Source organism: Diceros bicornis, chromosome X, assembly GCF_020826845.1.
Source record: "Diceros bicornis minor isolate mBicDic1 chromosome X, mDicBic1.mat.cur, whole genome shotgun sequence".
In the NCBI taxonomy this organism is placed as follows: domain Eukaryota; kingdom Metazoa; phylum Chordata; class Mammalia; order Perissodactyla; family Rhinocerotidae; genus Diceros; species Diceros bicornis.
In genome coordinates this window covers 33,289,343-33,310,725 of record NC_080781.1, presented here as the reverse complement: position 1 = coordinate 33,310,725, position 21,383 = coordinate 33,289,343, and the positions used below count along the sequence as shown (strand labels likewise).

General features: G+C 35.7%; 1 protein-coding gene across 2 annotated transcripts in view; it reads left to right on the top strand.

Moving 5' to 3' along the window:
- The window catches only part of RPGR (retinitis pigmentosa GTPase regulator), a 52,997-nt gene that overhangs the window by 7,503 nt on the left and 24,111 nt on the right, over positions 1-21,383 (top strand). For both annotated transcript variants that reach the window (XM_058535642.1, XM_058535641.1), the window contains exons 6-13: positions 611-760; positions 4,019-4,177; positions 8,612-8,767; positions 11,832-11,956; positions 12,976-13,161; positions 14,106-14,277; positions 19,145-19,242; positions 19,925-19,990. In XM_058535642.1, coding sequence (XP_058391625.1) covers positions 611-760; positions 4,019-4,177; positions 8,612-8,767; positions 11,832-11,956; positions 12,976-13,161; positions 14,106-14,277; positions 19,145-19,242; positions 19,925-19,990 — 1,112 coding nt within the window. The remainder of the gene's footprint in view (positions 1-610; positions 761-4,018; positions 4,178-8,611; positions 8,768-11,831; positions 11,957-12,975; positions 13,162-14,105; positions 14,278-19,144; positions 19,243-19,924; positions 19,991-21,383) is intronic.

The following is a 21,383-nucleotide window of genomic DNA, read 5'->3' as shown; positions in this document are numbered from 1 at the left end:
TCTGACATCGAAACCCTTATCAGAAAGAACATAAGTTAGCCTGTTTTTGAGATGCTATAAATGCTAATTATCTATTCTCTGAAGCTAGATTATGTGTTTTCAAGTGTAAATTGTAAAAAAAAAGTGAGTGAAATGCATTTTTTTTTTCTTCCTTTAAAGCATCATTTTCACAGTGTTCTCAGAGCAAGGTCTTCTAGGCCATTTTGGCCTGGGACTTGCCCAGGTGATGTCCAGCGTGACTCATACTGTCTTTCAGTTCAGTTGCAGGTAGACTGCTGGAAAGGAGGAAACCATTTTCTGTTTAGAGACATTAGAATAAGAAAAGGTTATTATAGGAAAGTATATTCTGTCTTTGCTATTGAGATAAAAATATGGACATGACTAAAGTGATTTACATCAATGTATTCTCTGTCCTTTATCATTATAGAAGCATTTCATAATAGAAATTGAACTCTTAAGTAGCTAGCTGGTATAAATGACTTAGTAATAGTTTTCTTTCAAGACACACAATTTTTCTAAATTAAAAAATAAATGGTCTGTTGGAAATATAATAACTTGATAGCCCTGCCACTTTTTAAAACCTTTTTTCCTCCTTGTGTTTTCTTTATAGAGGATGGAGAGCTTTTTATGTGGGGTGACAATTCTGAAGGGCAAATTGGTTTAAAAAATATAACTAATGTGTGTGTCCCTCGTCAAGTGACCATTGGGAAACCTATCTCCTGGGTCTCTTGTGGATATTACCATTCAGCTTTTATAACAAGTAAGGCAGAACATTTTGGATTCATCATGTTATCTCCCATTTCTAAGTTATTACTAAATAATAAAATGTTATAAAATTCTACAGTTCTATAGAAATAATGCCATAATAGTCCATGTAATGAAATAATTTTGGTTTGCTTTAGGTCACGATATTTCTCCATTTCAATAATGAGAATTTATAATTTCAAACTCTCTGACCTAAGTTTTTTAGTGAATATTAAGTCTATTAGAGAAACAACATTTATATGTTAAAAATCCTTCTAACTTTTGGTTCTCAAACTTCTTGGACTCTTTGGCATTAAAAACAAGACCTATGGGCCACGTTCTCCTGGATCCACTTGCTTCTGTACTTTGACCTACTCTACTCTTGTCCTGATAATTTGTTTTTATTGTTTCAATAAGTAGGTCATAGACTTTCATTGTGGGAACAGGGATAAAGATTAGATGGAAAAGGAAGTGAAATCAGTATGGGATGTGATTTCCTTTGTTGGGACTTTTCTCAACATCTCCAATTTCTCCCTTTCCTGGGCTCACTGGCAACCTTTTCTACATTAGTTAAAATATTTGAAATGTTGGAGTCTAACTATTGTAGTCTACATCTACACTAGTAATAATAGGAGAAGTATGATCATGGCTTTTTATCTCATTGATGGTTTTTTTTTACCAGTAAAAACACCTAGAAGAAATAGTCTTGTGGCCCCTCTTAGATATTTCTCTAAATCTTTGTTTTATATATTTACTCCTTATTCGATGCACCTCAGATTCAGGATTAGAAAGTGCTGATTGACCCATTCCAGTGCTCTCCAGATTTACTAATGAATTGGTAGCAGCTTGGTACCAAGAGAGGGCAAACTCCAATTTGGCTAGTATTGTTCACTACTGTATCAGTTTATGCCTTGAACAAACTGATAATCAATTAATATTGTCAAGTGAGGGAGTAAGTGAATGAATGATCAATTGATTGTGTTCCTTGGGACAATACCAGCCTACCAACTTTTTGGCAGCTTCAGGGATCCTGGAGTTGGTGTAGTCTGTGCTTTGTTTATAAAACAATAAAGAGGAAAAAAAAAACACAAATGGAAGAACAAAACAAAAAATGATCTCAAGCAAAAGCATTGTCTTATATTTGGATTTTAATAAAACTACCAGAATCAATTTTATAACTAAACTCTGCTTTAGCCAATAGAGGAACAAGTGGAATTGTTCACTTAACCATCAGGCGTTACATTGAGCTTTTATGTTTTGTTTTTTGTTTTTGTACCTTTTAAAAACAGCTAATAAAACACAGCTTTATTGACATATAGCTCACATACCATACAATTCACTCATGTTAAGGTGTGAGGAGCAGCAGGAATTTACAGACAGAAGTGGAAGAAACGCATCTGAACTTAGTAACTCTTTTCATATGAGAGGCAAGAGGCATGGGAAAAAGGGAAAGGGTGCTGACTTAACTGAGCACCTCTTCTGTGCCAGTGTTTGCTAAATACTTCATTAGAAAACTGTGGTTCAGAAAACTTTAATTTCTGTGCTGATTAACTCAGCAAGTCAGTATAGCTTTGTTTGCAGTATTTGACCAAGTTTTAAGTGGCACATACCATGTGTGTTGTATGTCCCAGAACTTCCCTAAGTTCTGATTTGCTAGAAGGACTCTCAAGCTTCAATAGCAGGTTATACTCATAGCTAAGATTTATTACAGCAAAGGATACAGAGCAAATGCAACAGGAAAATGATGTTTATCCTCCAGAGAGGTCCAGCATACACTTCCTAGTACTTCCTCTTCCGAGGCCACACAGGACATGCTTTCTCTTTGGCAGTGAAGTACAGGGATGTGTGTGCAATGTCTCTGCCTAGGGAAGCCCACTCTCTCAGAGTCTGAGGCTTTTATGCAGGGGGCTGGTCATGTAGACACATCCTACTAGCAACTAGTCACAGCAGCTGAAACTCAGGTCCCTCAGCAATGAAACCAGGTGTACATCATCAATGTTGATGTTTATGCAAAGCAACCCTAAGAACCAAAGCTGGCGTGATTCATTTGTCCAAGTGTACATAGCAAAATCATCAATCACCAACATCAAGAACAGTCCTAGGGCCACATTCCCAAGGGTTGGTCAACGGTCAATCATGGTTCTCTTGGAGACATACACATAATAAGCAACGAAATGTGCTGTTACCTCTTTCTTCACACCAATGGTGATATGTTCTTTGTCATTCTTTATTTTAGGTTATGTATTTATAAAAGTTTTAAATTCTTACTTTCTAGAACTCATAGAAATGAGTAAAGTTCCTACTTTGAAGAAGCTCATAGTCATAATATAGGGTGATAAGTGTGAGAACAGAAGCAGATCATTAGTATTAGTATGGACAAGGCAGTGATTAAATGTCACAAGTTCCTTGATAAGAAAGTCTTTCTGGAGTAAGTGCCATCTGACTGAGTAAAATCTGCTATCTTAAGGCTCGCTCAACATATTTACTTCACACATAAATGAGCTTTCTAAAACAAGTTTCATAAAAGCAATTATTCATTTATTCAACAAGTATTCATTAAATGTTTAATGTACTAGACACACTGCTAGGTTCTTGCAATACTGTAGTGTGCAGGACAAAATCCATGTCCTTATGGGGGCTTAATGTCTAGTCATTTTTTCCTATTAAAAGTAAGTAGAGGGGGTGGCCCCGTGGCTTAGCGGTTAAGTGCACGCGCTCCGCTACTGGCATCCCGGGTTCGGATCCGAGCGCGCACCGAGGCACCGCTTGTCCAGCCACGCTGAGGCGGCATCCCACATACAGCAACTAGAAGGATGTGCAACTATGACGTGCAACTATCTACTGGAGCTTTGGGGAGAAAAAGGAGAAAAAAAGGAGGAAGATTGGCAATAGATGTTAGCTCAGGGTCGGTCTTCCTCACCAAAAAGAGGAGGATTGGCATGGATGTTAGCTCAGGGCTGATCTTCCTCACACACAAAAAAAAGTAAATAGAAATAAGATCATCTTCTTTATGTATTGTGAGATAGCTGAAATAATTTTTTAGCTGTTAGTAGTGATGATCGTGAATTCTTCATGAAGATTTTGGATTAGAATAATCAAGGGGAAAAGAAAATCTAGATTTCCTTACCATACCATAAAAATATCTCAAGAAAGGTCAAATTTATTAAGTTGCTATTTTCTAAATTTTTTATTGAATGTGAGAACATGTACCAAAAAGACCAGTATTTTGTTCGTATTCATGTCGTCATTGATCACTGTTCTTTTCCTTCAATAGCTGAGGGAGAACTGTACACATTTGGAGAACCTGAATCTGGCAAGTTAGGTCTTCCCAGTGAGCTGCTGGTGAATCACAGAATGCCCCAGCTGGTGCCTGGAATTCCCGAGAAAGTGATCCAAGTAGCTTGTGGTGGAGGGCACACAGTGGTTCTCACAGGTACATGTGGAGCCTGCTGCTCTGTTCCCTACTTTCTGTGGTGGCTAATGAAAAAATTTTTTTTACATTCATTTTTTTTTATTATGGTAAGAACACTTAACATCTGATCCACCCTCTTAACAGATTTTTAAGTGTACAATACAGTGTCGTTATCTATAGGCACAATGTTGTTGTATGGCAAATCTCTAGAACTTACCCTGCGTGACTGAAACTTTATACCCATTGATTAGTAGCTGCCCTCTCCCCCTATCTCTGCCCCTGGCAACTACCATTCTAGTCTCTGCTTTTATGAGTTTGACTATTTTAGATATGTCATATAAGTTGGCCTTGCATCTTTTTCCATTAAGATCTCCACTTTTTATTCCTATAGTTAATATACATTTCTGGACTATGGAAGAAATTTTTTTAAATAGAAAAAAATGAATCTTGTTGAATTGTTTTTGCTATCATAATTGATGTATACATGCTCTTAACAGCTTTAGTGGCAGCAAATAGCATGTTTTTAGCTTATTTTCAAGAACAAACTGTTTTTCTCATGTGTATGTATTTCATATTTATCTAAAATCGACATTATTTTTTCTGAAATACCTTCTTATGGAGAATCTCCCTGTTGGTACTATTTTCTACATGTCGTTGATAATTCTTTTCTTTGTGACATTCACAATGTCTAACTTGGTGATTTCTTTGTGATTTTTATGTTTTATTATAGTAATTCATTAAAAGGTATTAAGATCTTAAATTACAGGTAATAAAAGGAAGTTAGAACCTTAATAGTAATGTCACTTTTGGCTTCTGAATTTTGTATTTGGTATGACATGTCATTTCTCAGGATTCTTGTCAGTATATTAAAATATACTTAGTACTTGAAAATATGCTTACGAAACTGATGCTCCCGAGTTTGTTCAGTGTTAGATTTATTTTAGATGAGTAGTGTAGAGGTAATGCAATTGCGTAGTGAATTATGATATTTTTTGGTCAAAAAGAAATTAACAGTTTCTGAAGTCACCAGTTAATCTTCACTAACCCAAAGCTAGAAGTGTTCTAGACAAATTTTGAATAATATCTAATTCTCAGATGATAATGCTTAATGTTGCAAGATGAATTGAGCAATATTTTATCTTTAGATTATCATAATCTCTCTTACATCATTCTTCCTTGACTTCTTGTCCTAGTCCAAGTCATGCTTATTAAGCTATGGTTTCCCAGAATTACAATTTCTAGATGGAATCTTTTCAAAGTTAGAAATAATTTTTTCAAAGCCTTCATTCTAAATTTGAAAATAATTTTTTATTTTTAAGGTTTAAGACTTTTTTAAATTTCTGCTAATAAAATAAGTTTTCATGTAATTTCAAAAAGATTTATTCTAGGAATTAAACTTTAAAATTAATCTTTATAAATTATCTGAAAATTCATTCTATAGGGAGAAATGCAACTTATTCTTTGTGTTATGTATTTTCTGTAGTTTATACAAAGATTGTAGAAGTTAATTTATTAGGTGATTGAAGGTTATTTTGAAGGACACAAATGTTGATTACATAATAATAATGTCATTCAACCATATGGTATAAAATATTTTCATAGAAATGGGCACCAAGATAATCCATGATACATTTAATTATACTTAAAATAAAGAATGCAGCTAAGAATGATATTTTCTTGCAATATTATAGACATTTAGCTTTTTGTGGACTTTGTTTTGAGGTTAAAAACCATGTTGCCAGAAATGGATTGTTTTCTCCAGATTTTTGCAGACTTTGGGATCTTGCAGACCAGTAAAGTTTTTATATTATTTATTTATATTTATTTTATTTTGATTTTGTAAAAAGAATATGAGGACCAACAGATGGTTGCCATCTTCTGATTTGCATTTGGCTAAATATGAACATTGCAAAAAAAATGCAATCTGTTTTCACCATTATATCATAAAATAAGAGGCATTTTCAAAACAAAAATTAAAAAGCTCTTGATTTTATAATAAAAGACATCCACTTAAATTGTATAAATTTATCTGTATGGAAAATTTACTACTTTGCCTTGCCTATTTTTCACATTTCTCCATGGACCTGTGAGAACTTTATTATGAGCCAGCCCTGGTGAAAAACCTGTGTTCTAGAGCACAGTATGGACAGAAATCTTAAATATTTAGTCCTAACTGATGAAGAAATGGACCTGAAGAGCGTATGGATCATCAGTTTAAGTACTAAACTGAATATCTAAGAGTTATAGAATACTTTGCAAGACCTTAAAGGAAAGAATAGCTAATCATCTGTTCTAGACATTCCTTTCACTAAAGAAAAGGGCTTAAATTAGATGATTCTATGGAGGCCCTCCCCAGCTTTGTTTTTCCTTATGTCTGTAACTCTGATCTTAAAATCTATTTGAGTATCATTCATTAAAATACTTTAAAGATAATTTAAATTAGTTCATATCTGATGAATTTATTTAAAACATAATATTTACACTTGACTATGATAGATCAGAAAATAACAACTACTGGTTGTAGTGATGGTCGAGGAAACAATGGACTATTGTTGAGAAAGTGTCAGACTGGAACTTGGGACACACTAAATGAGGCACAGTGGTAGATGTAATTTGGTGTGTCATCTGCAGCAGTTACCAAAAGACGAAGTCCTGGTCATGAGATGGAGTCCACAATGAAATCTGGATCCAAAGGAAAATAAGAATTTATCTTAGCTTCTCCAGATTATGTCTGGACAAGCTTAAGATCTCTACAGGGCAACAATGATTTCATTAATCATGAAATCAAATGTATTCTGTGAAATTAGAGTAATACTCATCTGAAGCCAACTAGTAAAATCTGTTTTCCTAATATAGTAGTATTTATTAACATTGAATTACATTGTTAAACATTACAAAGGTGATATGACCAAAAGTTACATTAGTTGTTATATGTAATGTCCTTAGATAAAAGAGTCTTAGGTTATTTAAAGAAAATAGAAACTGTTTATCATCACTAATCAGCCAAGCACCTGAAAGCGAGCCTAACAAGATAAGGAACAAAACTTTTGTAACGTAATTCAGGCTGCCTAAACGGCCTAATTTCACAGGCTAATATCAGACAGCCCAAGAAACTTCAAGTAATTGTTGGCCAGCTAGAGATAGACAGTTGTTTTAATTTATCCAACATTCTACTGTTAAGCTGAACATTCAGAACTGGAGATATGCTGTGTGATTATTAATTAAACTGAGAGATGGTATTTTTTACACCAAAATAAGGATCTGTTTTGCCATTGCCTCAGTGTGGCTTCATATCCTTGACACAGCATATTTTCTTTAAGAAGTAATACCTCTGTATCTTATTTACAAAGTAAATATTCTTTAGACAGAAAAAATGTAAAACTATATGACAATAGATAGTTATGTGTTCATTGGTATCCTCCATTGTCCAAATAAGATGAGTTGATTAGATTATTACTTTTTTAGAAAAATGTTCTTTACAAGTGAATGTCCTATTATGTTTTAAAATCTGCCTGAGTGTTTTCTCATTTAATCCTCACAGCAACTCTATTAGGTGGGGATTATAACATCAGTAGCTGTGGCAGTTATTTGCCACATACTTGCCACGGCTAGTGATAATAAAGGTTTGGGCTCCTGCCTGAATCCAAAGCTCTTGCTCTTCCTTCTGTAGCAGGAGAGGCAATGTGTTGAACTATGGAGAAGTAGACTAAGTAATAAATACTGTACTTCCTAATGCAGGGGCCAGTGAGAGTTGTGTGTCTAAAAGGACCCCTTCCTCACCACCCATTTATTCTGTTTTTGTGCCTTTCTGTTTCTCGAGAATATAGGAGCTAATATTTACTAAGTTATTGGAGGACCTTTGGAATCACTTTAAAAATATTAATATAGAGCAAAGCTTATTTCCCTCCTTTCATTATTATTGCATTTCCTAATAAAGGAACTTTACCTGTGAACAAATCTAGCATATCTACTGTAAGTTTTAATTCTCATGCAAATTCTCCTCTGAGGTTGTTTTATAAAGTAGATTATTCTATTAAACTACTTTTAAAAGTAAGGAGTTTTTCTGTAAGAAACACTATTCATTTTTTATTTAAGGCAGGGAAAGGAATTAGCTTAATGACAATTGCTGCTTTTTAAAGAGCTGAGTGATAATTAGACCGACATTTTAGGTAGTTCACCGATTTACGTGTCTTTAGCAATTCCTTTTATGGTTATATGTAAAAGATAAAATCAGACCCATGCCATCATTTTTACAATTATGTGCCTTGTCATTTTTCTCTTCCTTCATCCTTGAGAGATGTATACTTAAGTATTAGGTATTCTTACATGGGTATTTCTTTCAGAGGCACTTAACCTTCATTATAAAATGTTGAATATCACAGTTTTTCTGGATATAATGGTGACAGCGTCTGCTTCCCTGCAATCCTTCTCTTGTATTTGCCTGTTCCCTTTCAGAGAACGCTGTATACACTTTTGGGCTGGGACAGTTTGGTCAACTGGGTCTTGGCACTTTTGTTTTTGAGACTTCAGAACCCAAAGTCATTGAGCATGTTAAGGATCAGAAAATAAGTTATATTTCCTGTGGAGAAAATCACACAGCTTTGATAACAGGTACAGATCAGAATTTGTATTAAATGTTTATAAATGTTTATTACAAAATAAATACTATATGGAATGAATGTATCTAACTTAAGCAAAATAATTAATAACTGAGAAAATGGAATTCCTTGTTTAATATGCCAAAGTATAAAGTTGTAAACTCCTTTTTAATATTTTAATTCAATTTAAAATCATTGTAAATGATCCAAAGATTTAGAACCTCAAAATATGTCAGTACTGTCGGAGGTAAGACCATAGTATTATACTTTGGCAGAAAGTGGAATCTTTTTGAAATTGTATCAATTTGAAGCCTTAACTTTGCTTAGGCCAGAGGGAAAATTCTTACAAGAAAGAGCTTACTTTAAAACAGTCTCCCTTTTCAATCTGACAGAGCTATGCTCTGGCTGAGTAAATTCTTATGATGCTTTTGCCACCAGGAGGCGTTTTCAGGAGTAACTCTTTCCTGCTTTCTCCACAGTGACAGAGAGGCAGGCACCTCAAAGACCACTAAGTGAATACCTGGGTCCTCTAGATCTTCTGCTCTGTAGTTTCTCTTTTATCCAGGGAGATGCTGTTTTGGGCCTACTTCTCAACCTCAGAAACTAGGTGCTGCTAATATAGGACTCAATAAAAATTCTCCCCTAAAAATGACTCACTCACTTACTTGTAGGTAATTGATGTACTCCACGATTTTAATTGCTTTGGAACAAAAGGCTCTGTAATTTCACTATTTCTTGCTTACATTCCTATATAAAAATGAAGTAAGGCATTAAAAAGTCAGAAATCGTATAGTATTTTGAAATAATCCAGATACTGGTATTTCTACATTTTTTTTCCTTCTTTCTAAAAAAGCTACTGCTACAACGTAGCTCACCTAATGGTATCTGGTTAGGGGAACTAGGAATCAGCAAATACAAGGTACTACCATACACTGTTCCTTTTTCCCCAGAGAACCTTTCAGAGAGAACTACCTGCCCATTTTCAAGTATTGATGTCCTTGTTAATGTAGCATGAAATAGAACTATGTAGAATGTAAAGAATTATTATTCATTCATAGTCCCAGAAGAGTTGTTGATATGTATCCCTTACTGCAGGGTCTTAATCTCAGTTTTTCTGTCCTTACTGCCATTTTTTTTATCAACTCTAAATTGCCATTGATGGTAGATATGTACTTTTTATGGATCATCTAACATACAATTAGATTATTTGGTTAAACTTTCATAATACCTTTCCTCCTGATGAAAGAAGTTATAGCACAAATAATTGAACATTAACTTCATTTGCCTTTTTGCTCATGAATTCTTTCCAGGGGACAGGTGTTATGAATTTTTTTCCTCCAGGACTAATGAGAGGTGTGTAGCAAGTTATCTGTAAGTTTTTGCCAGTTTCCCATTACAGCCAGTGACTTGTTTTAAAAAGCTCTCTGAGGTTCGAAGTGCAATCAGGTAGCTCGGATCAGTTTATTTTTTTCTGGCTAAAGATAATCAAATTAAAAGACAAACTTTAAAAAGCATTTTGGATAAAGAAATCAGGATCAAAAGAAGGAGGAAGAAGGGAAAAAGATGATAAGGAGTATATATAAAGAAAGGAAATAAATACCTAATAGTAAGAATTATAAGAGTCTAAATTTGGAGTCTAATCACTGGTTATTGCTTATTTATAGGGAATCTATTTTTGAATATTAATTTTGGAACTTGCCACTTTACTGAGTTATGTTATTATTTCTAATCATGTTCCAGTCAATTCTCTTGGATTTTCTTAGTATGCAGTTGCTTTGCCTTCTTAAACTCTAAGTCCCCAAATGTGATCTTGTCATTTCCCAGATTAAAACCATTCATTTAGCTTATTATTGCCATTAAGATATAGAGTTCAAAAGTCCTTCATATGAACTAATAGGGTCCTCTGTGATGTGGTTCCTTCTTACCTATTCAGACCCATCTCATACCTCTCTACCCTTTGTGCTCTAGGTACATTGGTTGCCTTTCAGCTTCTTGATTGTGCTGTATTTTCTCTTGATTCAGAGCCTTTGTATATACTGCTGACACAACCTGGAAGATTCTTTGCTCCCTTCTTGTAGCTAAACTGTAATCATCCTTTAGCCTTCGGTTTGTAAGCCTTCCTTAATCCCTGGACTACAGGGAGATCCCCTCCTCTGCACTCATACTGGCTCTCTTTCCTTCACTTCTCCTTCTGTGGCACTTGCCCCCGTTGAGATGGAAGGTATGAAGGAAGGGCTCGAGGAGTGAAGGTTCAGAAGAGTACCTATGGCAGTGGGCAAAAGGGTTAACTGGAGAAAAGCAACAAGATTACTCATCCTCGTGGGCCCAGCTATATATAGCAGACCCGGTATTGGTATAGGGACTAGTCAGCAGGGTTGATTTATGGCATTTCCTTCAGCAGCATTCCACAGCCCAGGAGCAGAATTAGTAAAAGAGAGAGTTGGATTGATCTAAGCCAGTAGTTCACCACCAGTTGTGATTTTGTCCCCCCAGGGGACACATGGCAATGTCTGAAGACATTTTTGATTGTCACAACTGCAGAGGAAGGGTATTCTATGGGCATTTGGTAGGTAGAGGCCAAAGATACTGCTAAACATTCTAAATGTACAGGACAGACCCACACAACCAAGAATTATCCAGCCCCAAATGTCAATAGTGCCAAGGATGAGAAACTGATCTAGTCAATGACCTGAGGGAAAAAGAAAGAAAGTAGGTTGTATTGGGATGTGTAAGGGGTCAGAATACAAAAATCTCCTTCCCCTTAAGAAGAATGTGTGTATCATGAGATCTCATGCTGGATTGCTGCTGTTCCACACAATGCCTCCCACGACTAGGTTTCAACTTCACAAACCACCAAGGGCTTAGTGATTTATTCTCGGAGGATCTATTGCCTAATGAATGTTATGTGTGGGACCACAGAGATCATAAAGAGTATGGAAACCTCCATGGATCAGAGTAAATTCAATACAAAATTTGAGGGGAAAATTATAATTACAATGTAAGTTATATATTTGTCTATTTACAAATAGATCCGTACAAGTAACACTTTTATAATTCTCTTTTTGTTTGCGTTTTAGATGTAGGTCTTATGTATACTTTTGGAGATGGTCGACATGGAAAATTAGGACTTGGACTGGAGAATTTTACCAATCAGTTCATTCCCACTTTGTGCTGTAATTTTATGAGGTTTATAGTTCAATTGGTAAGGACATTACATTTCCCTTTTTACATTTTCATATTCCTATGTTTGAGTCTTTCAGTATTTCATAGAAAATAAGTACTTTTATGTTTGTATGGAAGCATATCATGGCTATATCTAATAATTATACTCATTTTCTAAAAGCCAAATGTTAGACATCATGCCACTCCGAAAGTCTGTCACTTTCCTAATTTTCCTCCTTTAACATCTTCCTTTTTGCCCTAATCTTGACTCTTCTGCTTCGTTCTCATATGTTTCTTGAGAGCCAGGACTGTGCCATGCCTGGAAACTTTACTCCTATAGCACCCAGCAGAGTGCCTTACTCACAATAGTCATCTGTAAATATTTGCTGAATTAGATATTGCTAAGACTCTCAAATCCTGATAAAGAGATCTGAGAAAATCTGATAATAAGATAATCTGATAATATAGGGTTTTGAAAATATGTTTTATTGGCTAAATGTTATTTGGATAAGAAGGTATTGTTTCAGTGTCATCCCCATCAGGCATTGTATCTCTATTATTTCTAACACTTTTGCCGGTTAAGAACTATAGACTTGAACATGCTGTTTACTTGGTGATGATAATATCACTTGAAATTTGTTCTCCAAAGACTCAGTGCCTCATACTATAGAACACTTCCATTCCTTCATTTGACAGCCATTTAATGAATCCTTGGTCTGTACAAGATAAGATACTGGACTGAGTATGAGGAATACAAAGCATACACTGATGAACAAAGTGACCAAATCCTCATTCACTAAGCTTATAGTCTCATGGGGAAGATCATTCTAAAAGTGCTATACCAAAAATATGTTTCAATTATAGTGTTTAAAGAATATATATTATAATTTGTGTATATGTGTGTGTGTGTGTATCTATATATATATAGAGAGAGAGACACACACCCAATCAGTCTAGAAAGTCTACCACTAAATAAATGTTTTTTAGCTGAAAATTGTTAAAAATCCATTTGCGTTTGAAGCCAATGTCGATTAATTTATCTGTGGATTTGTGCTACAGGTTGCTTGTGGCGGATGCCACATGCTGGTTTTTGCCACTCCGCGACTTGATGTGGCAGAAGAAGTTGAGTTAGATGAAATAAACGATTCTTCCTTACCTGCAGCGACTTCTCTACCCATCAGCGATCTGACCTCAGAGAACGTATTGCATAGAACTTTATCGGCACGTGTGCGGCGAAGGGAGAGGGTACAGCTGTGGCCTATTCTATATAATAGTACTGTCTAGCACTGCAAAGAAAACTGAAAGAAAAAAATCCATTTTCCTTTTAAATCAAAGAAGAGACTTCTCAGATAAATTTCTTAAGTAAAATGATTAGAGTTGAGGGCTTATAAACTTGTAAAGCAAACTCAGAGTTAAGCTGTTAAACACGCAAATTAGAAAATTCAAATTATCATGGCTAACCTTTCCTTATAGACAGTGGTATTTATCACTGTCTTATCACCTCAGATTAAATGCTGAGTTGCTTTCTCAACTGTATGTGGATTGACTTCTTTGCTTTTATCTGTTAGTTATACCTTGTGAGCAGTGGAAGGTTATACACTATAAACAATGAAATGTGGAAAACAAAGAAATAAGGACTTCAGTTTGAGGAAGGGAATGTTCTTTTTCAGTTAAGTTTAGAGATTCTCATTATGTGCTTTAAAATTATTATTTCAATGATGCTTATCTTTTTTAAAAAAGAAAGTGCCAAATAATTTTTAAAGGAGACATTCCTTTTTTAAAAAATTCTAAAACCTATTCCTTTTGAGGTAAAGGTTAAGTTTGGCTTTTTATTATGAGAAAGTGTATATGGAAAGATTGAGAAATATCCCATAAGTATTTTGTAGTTGTTGTTTCTTTATGTCTCATGAGTAATTTTTTGTTTCTCAGGGAAGGTAGAGAAAATATACACACACTTTTCCCCACCATGTGAAAAACAGGCTTACAAATTGACGGTTTAGAACAACTTAGATATAGAGACAACAGAACAAAACATTTTTGAGCCCTTGGGGATTATTAAAAAGTGAATGTTGTGGGATATTGGCCAACTATGAAGTCTCTCAAATATTTTTAGTAACCGCAGGGTAGTTTATGTCAATATTAAATATATAATGTCATCTAACAGTTTATTTAACCTGTTTATTTTAAAGGAGAAATCCCCAGATTCTATTCAGATGACACAAACACTATCTACGATGGAAGAGACTCCCGAACTACCTGTTTGTTTTTCCCCGCATTCAGTTCCTTTCCCTGTGTCTACAAGAAATCTGCCAGAGAAAATGATACCTGAAAAGGAGAGCCCCATGCAGCCAATGGAACCAGGTAACATTTGATACTCTGCCTGCTCTTGGGAGAAATATACCTTTCATTCCTTTTGTTTTCATGTTTATCCTAAGATGTTTTCTCCAATTTATTAAATTATTCTCTTCCTAGTTAGAGACTGACATTTCTCATTTGAACTGAAATCCAGGAATACTCTGACAAATAGAAAGCATCATCAGTGACCCTAAAAATTCTATGTGACAACAGCAGCGTATCTTTACAGAACAGTGCGTAGCATATATAGTACCTTCTCTTACATTATCTCCTTTAAACCCTGAAGCAACTCCATGAAATAGGTGGGAGTTATATTCTTCATTTTTATAGATGAGTAAAGCAAGGCTTGAAGAGATTGAGAGACTTACTCAAGGTCACTCAGCTTATAAATGAAGTGAACAGGACTTGAATGCAGATTTTCTGGACCTATGAGAAGTTCTGCATTTACATATAAGGCAGTATAGCATAGTGGTTAAGAGCATGAGATATGGAGTTAAATTGATCTGGGGTCAGATGCCAGCTCTGACATTTAGTAACTATGTGCCTGACTTTGGGAAAGTTAATTTCTCTAAGACTCACTTTCCCTATCTTTGAAATGAATTTAATAATACGTATTTTAGAAAGTGATTGTGACAATTAAATGAGATAAGACATATAAAATACTTAGCATTGAGCCTAGCACCTCTAGAAACCCCTTAATAAATATAGTCATGGTTATTATTAACACCGCTACCTCACTGCCTATTAGATATAGATTTCATATTTTAAATTGTAATCCCAACTCTTCAGCTATTATACACCTCTTCTAAATAATTTCATTTACAGACATTTGTGTATCTTAGGAGTGTATATATGTTACTGCAGGGGATGTGCTCAGATGATAGGGGCAGGACAAGAAGCCAGGACCAGGAGATCAGAGTAAGCAGTAGGTTTGGAATTAAGAAGATAATCTGGGATTAAGAACCATGGCACAGATAATTTTTAGTATCTTTGGGATTAGGAACCTAGGCGAAAAGTTGTGGTAATAAAGGATCAGGAACTCAGGCAAGAATTGTGGGCCGTGGGAATGGAATATTATCTACAAATAGGACCTTGATAATGAGCCAGTTTCCTGCATCTCACCCACGACTTTTGTATGTTTCCTTTTGAGATAAGAATCACTGGCCCTCTTTAGCCATGTATGCAGGACAAGTAGATTCTGACAACAGTGTGTACAAGGAAAAGAGAAGTTTATGGGTTGGGGGAAGTTGTTTCCCACTTCAAGAGATTTGAATGTGAAGAGATACAGAATTTTGTAGCCAGATCAAAAGGAAAAACCATCCCTTATCTTTTCGTGACTGCTAAAACTGTCCTAGTAAAAAGTATTTTCAAAGGTATATCCAACATATAATGTGAGTTTTTCTAAATTATTTGCAGATTTCACTGTTTATCATGGAGGGGAGGAGGTCAGGGAAGACCTTGCTGAGAAGATGACATTTAAGCTGAAACAAAGGATTAAAAAGATAGTTACACAAAGAGAAAGGATATATGCATTCCAGGCAAAGAAAATAATATAGATAAAGGCTTGGAGGCAGTTTATAAGAAAAAGAAGACTCTTGGGGCTAGAGAGTGAGGGAAAAGGCAGGACAAGATGATGGAGAAAGAGACAGTGAAAAATTATTCATGGTTTTATAGGCTGTGAGAAGCCTATTTGATTTGTTTTTCTTAAGTGCAATAGAAAGTCATTCAAGAGTTTTAAACTGTGGGGTGATGTGCTCCAATCCAATTTACATTGTAAAATGATCACTTTTGCCTCTGTGTGGATTGTAGGGAGGCCAGACTAGAGGTAGGAAGAATACTTAGGAGCCTTTCACAAGAGATGATGTTGTATGAACCAAAGTGTTGAGATGGAGAGAAAGGAGCAGATTTTAAATACATTTTAAACATAGAACCAACTGAACTTCCTAAACTTCCTAATGGATTACACACAGATGTGAAGAAAAGGGGAGAATCAAGGATGATTCCTAGGCAGGAGGATGGTTGACTAGTGTGAGTAAAAAAATTAAAAATTGAGCTTGAGATACCTGTGAGACATCCAGGCAGAACTATCAAGCAGGCAGTTGAAAATGCAAGCCTAAAGTTCAGAAGAGAGGTCTGCATTAGAGATATAAATTTGGAAATCATCAACACAGAGATATTTACAATCTGTAGAAGTTGGTGAAATCACCTATTAGAGAGTAGAGTAGGAAGAGAAGAGAACCCAGGATTTAGTCCTGAGAACATCAGACGTTTATAGGGTAAGGGAGGAAGAGCCAGCAAAGAAGCCTTCCTCAGCGTTAGCCAGTAGGGTAGGAGGAGGGAAATTAGGAGAGAGTAGGGACATGGATTCAAAGTATTGCTCAAAGGTCAAGGAAAAAGAGCTCAAAGAAGCATCCTATTGATTTGGCATCCTGGGGATTACTGGTGATCTTGACAAGAGCAGTTCCAGGGGAAGATCAGGGCAGAAGCCAGTATTAAGAGTTGAGGCAAGAATGGGAAATGAGGAAGTGAAGAGGAGATAGGGTGTGTAGATAATTCTTTTGCATATTTTGGTCATGAAGAGGAGCAGAGAAATGGGCAGGCAGCTAGAGGGAGATGTGGGGTCAATGGGAAATATTAGAGCATATTTGTATACTAATGGACATGAGCCAGTAGTCCAGGAGAGATTGATAACACATGAGAGAGAGTGTATAACCAAAGTTGCAAAGCTCTTGAGAAGACAGGAGGGGCTAGCGTACAGAGGATCTTTGATAAGAGGAAAGATACATCCGACATTTTAACAGGAAAATGTAGGTAAATATGTACATTTGTTGGTGAGAAGATAAAGCAGATCAGATCTGATGACTTCTGTTTTCTCAGTCAAGTATAAAGCAAGCTCATGAGCTTAAATGATCTACTATCTATTTTCCAAACCTGCATTCTCTGCCCTCTCCAATGTATCATGCTTAGCACTTTTTATATTAATCTTCCTCAGGTACAGCTTAGTTCCCATCTACTCCAGTGTCTTCAGAGAATCCCTAATATTTTTGAAAATAAGTGTAAATTTCCGCATATAACTCCCACCTGCTTTTCTGCTTTCATCTCTTGATAATCTTTTTATAACCTTAATTGAGGTTACAAGTCTTCAGACTATGGCCCATGGGCCAAATTTTGCTAGCCACCTGTTTTTGTAAATAAAGTTTTATTGGAATCCAGTCATGCCCCTTCCTTTATATATTGTCTGTGGCTGCTTTCACACTACAATTGCAGAGTTTGAGTAGTTAGGACAGAGATTATACGGCCACAAAGCCTAAAACGTCAACTATATGGCCTTTTACAGAAAAAGTTTGCTGACCCCTGATTTTGATCAAACTGAGCTCTTCATAGTCAGACTTAGTAGAGAGGCTCTGAGGTCAAGACAGACCTGAGATTGACACTTGGCCCCGAAAAGGTCACTGAACCTTAATTTATTCATTTGTGAAATGGGAATATAATACTTACCTCTCTTGTCAACCCGGAGTTACCTCTCCATACAACCATGGAGTCAACCCGACATGTATAAAAGCACGTATTTCTAGCACGTGGTAAACCTTTAATACAAGCCATTCTGCTGCTTCTGTTAGTACTGGACTTCGTTTTCTTCCCCATCCACCTCCATCTCTGCTTCTCAGAATTCTACTCATCCTTGCCTACACCTCCTTAGTGAAACATTTCCTGATTCCCAACATTCAGATGTGATTTCTCATTCCCTGAAATCGTATATGTTATATTCCCTTCTAGACTATAAGTTCATTAAGAATTAGCAGTTACTTAAGTTGATATCTTCTGCATAGTACCTCACATGGAATAAATACAAACTGATTATTTGTTCATTTGAATTGAATGAGTTCACAAGGGAGAGATCAATGTGGACTGGCATTTTTAGCGAAGACTTCATTAAGGAGCTCCTCTCAAATAAATATGTGGCTGCTAAACGGGGGATGAAGTAATTGAGAAAAATGTAAGGTCAAATAGCGCTTATAGCTCTTAGTTATCTGATTTATGACGTAATAGCCTTGCAGTTTTCCATGAAGGTTTCTAGGTGCTTTTACTAGTTATCTGTTGCTAGATAACAAATGACCCTAAAACTTAGCAGGTTAAAACAACCAACACTTATTATCTCACAGTTTCTGAGGGTCAAGAATCCAGGAACAGCCTAGCTGAGGGGTTCTGGCTCAGGGTGTTTCGTGCAGTTGCAGGCACACCCTCAGATGTGGCTGCAGTCATCTAAAGGCTCCACTGGGGCTGGAGGATCCTCTTCCATGCTCACTCAAATAGCCATTGACAGAAGGCTTCAATTCTTCAGTACATGGGCTTCTCCCTAGGGGTGCTGACAACCTGGCTTCCCCCAGAGCAAGTGATCCAGGAGAGAATGAGAGAGAATGTGTGGGACCAAGACATAAGCCACAATAACATCACAATTATGTTTGCTTTATTTTATTGGCCATACAGACGAACCTGATAAAATGTGGAAGGGAACTACACAAGGGTATGCATACCAGGAGGCTGCGGGTCATTAGGGTCCTTTTTGGGGACTGGCTATCACAGTGTTTGATACCTGGGTAGTATTTATCCCAAAGGAATAGTGTTTCCTGTTCATATGAATGAAGTAGTTGTTACCTCATCAGCATCAAAGTCTTTAAACTTTCAAAAAGAGATTTTAAAACCTATTATCACTGTGAATGAATTCTGTTCAATTCCCTTAACATGAGGTTAAAGGACCTTTCGTAAAATTATACCTGCACTTTATATTACAGAATAATTTCTGTTTATTGTCCAGTTGTGTTTCACTTTTCCATTGAAATCTGGTTTTCTCTTTTTCCTTTTAATCATTCAGATTATTTTCAAGATAAAATGACCAAAGGGAAGGAGACAGACACTTCTTCAGCAGCAGATTTAGAAAGCCTTGGAGAAACTACTGATGTCTTAAACATGGTAATGGTTTTCTTATTTTTTTTTTTTTGTGAGGAAGATCAGCCCTGAGCTAACATCCATGCCAATCCTCCTCTTTTTTTGCTGAGGAAGACCGGCCCTGAGCTAACATCTATTGCCAATCCTCCTCCTTTTTTTTTTTTCCTTCCCCTTTTTCTTCCCCAAGCCCCAGTAGATAGTTGTGTGTCATAGTTGCACATCCTTCTAGTTGCTATATGTGGGACGCCGCCTCAGCATGGCCGGACAAGCGGTGTATGGGTGCACGCCCGGGATCCGAACCCGGGCCACCAGTAGCAGAGCACGCGCACCTAACTGCTAAGCCATGGGGCTGGCCCCTCTTATTTATCTATCTAGATATAAATTTGAATTTTAGTTCATCGTGTATTTGTATGTGTGTGTCTGTGTGTATATGTACTCCTATACTGCTATATGCATGAGAAAAGCTTTTTGTTTTTGTTTTTGTTTCATTTTTTTGTTATTTTTAAATCAGCTTTATTGAGGTATAGGTTATACAATAAAATTCATTTTGATCCTCACATAAGTAGTATGCAATTGAGAGTTGATTATATTACTATCTGAACTGTTTTGTTTTATTTGTGTATATATATTTTTAGACTGCATAAATATATAATCATGTATATAGTCTTTATTCTGTTTTAGAACATATATTTTTTATTTATTTCAGACACATATGATGAGCCTGAATTCCAATGACAAGTCATTAAAATTATTGCCAATTCAGAAACAAAAGGTATAATATAGAGAGTAATTTTCATTATGATGGGTAAGAACAGTTTAAATTGTTTTGTTTTCTTGAAAGCTTTCTGGAAAGAACATAAGAAAGGTAAGCGTTCGCTTACTTGAGAATTTAGAAGACAGAGGAGTACAATGTAGATAGCCTCCATTGGGGCTTGTTCTATTGGTGTGTATTTTCTGTGATGCAACTGGAGTGACAGAATTTCATTGCTGAAATTTGCTCTTTGGAGTCACTAACAAGTCATAATAGCCATACTTTCTTACCATCAAGGCAAAAGATTATTATTACAGTTCTTAAGTATTGGAAGAGGCTACTGTTTATCAGAGTGGCTCTCAGACTTTAGGTGAGTTACTATGCTGACCTTACAGGATAATATTAACATCTTTTCTAGCTCTAAAATTTTGTAAAAATGTTTGATAGTTGCTTTTCCAATGCTTATAATGGGCTTTAATTTATCAAGGAATCGATAGCATAAAAAGATTAAACTTTTGGAAATTAGTCAGAAACTACATGAGTGATAAAGAGAGACCTTTAATAAATAACAAATGAATAGCAAGAGGAAGGAATAGTCTGTGGTTTTCACAACCCTGGAGAGATAAAGGCCTGTCCTAAAATTCTTTGCTTTTTCTGGCTTTGAGACCAGTAGAGTGAAAGGATGAGTTTGGGGATTAGAAAAATAAATTGGAGAAATGTAAATTGAAGGAAGAAGGCTATAGAAAACATCAAATTTATTTTTATAGTGCCTTTGCCACATTGTTAAGCTAAAAATCCTTAAAATCAAAGTCACTGAAATGCGAGATAAATCTTGCTAAATTATAAAAGTTTAGTGCCAATCCTCATTAGTCTTATCTGTATTTTACTGAGAAGCGTGCTGAATAACAGTATTCCTTTTGAATATAGGAGAGCTGTTCTCCTCACACAGTTGTGGCAACTCAGTGAATGTTGACTCACTTATTGACTGACTATACTTCCAAGCAGACATCTTTCCTATGTCTTTCTTTCCTCTTCTCTTAGACTCTGCACTCTGCCTCTTCTGCGCTGCTTTATTGTGCTAGGGAAATAAAGGCACATACATTTCGAAATCATTTTTGGCAACTGGGCCTCGGTCTCTCTTAGGGCTCTTGAAAGAATCATGACTTTTTAAAGAATAGGACCTAGAACAAACAGAAAAGGAACACACTTCCTTTTATTTTTTTTTAATTTTAGTAATATATTTTATTTAACCCAATATAAGTAAAATATTATCATTTTTATAATCAATATAAAAATTATTAATGACATATTTTACATTCTATTTATGTTAATAAGTCATTGAAAGGTGGTGTATATTTTACTTATAGCATATCTCAATGGGAACCAGCCACATTTCAAGTGCTCAATAGCCACA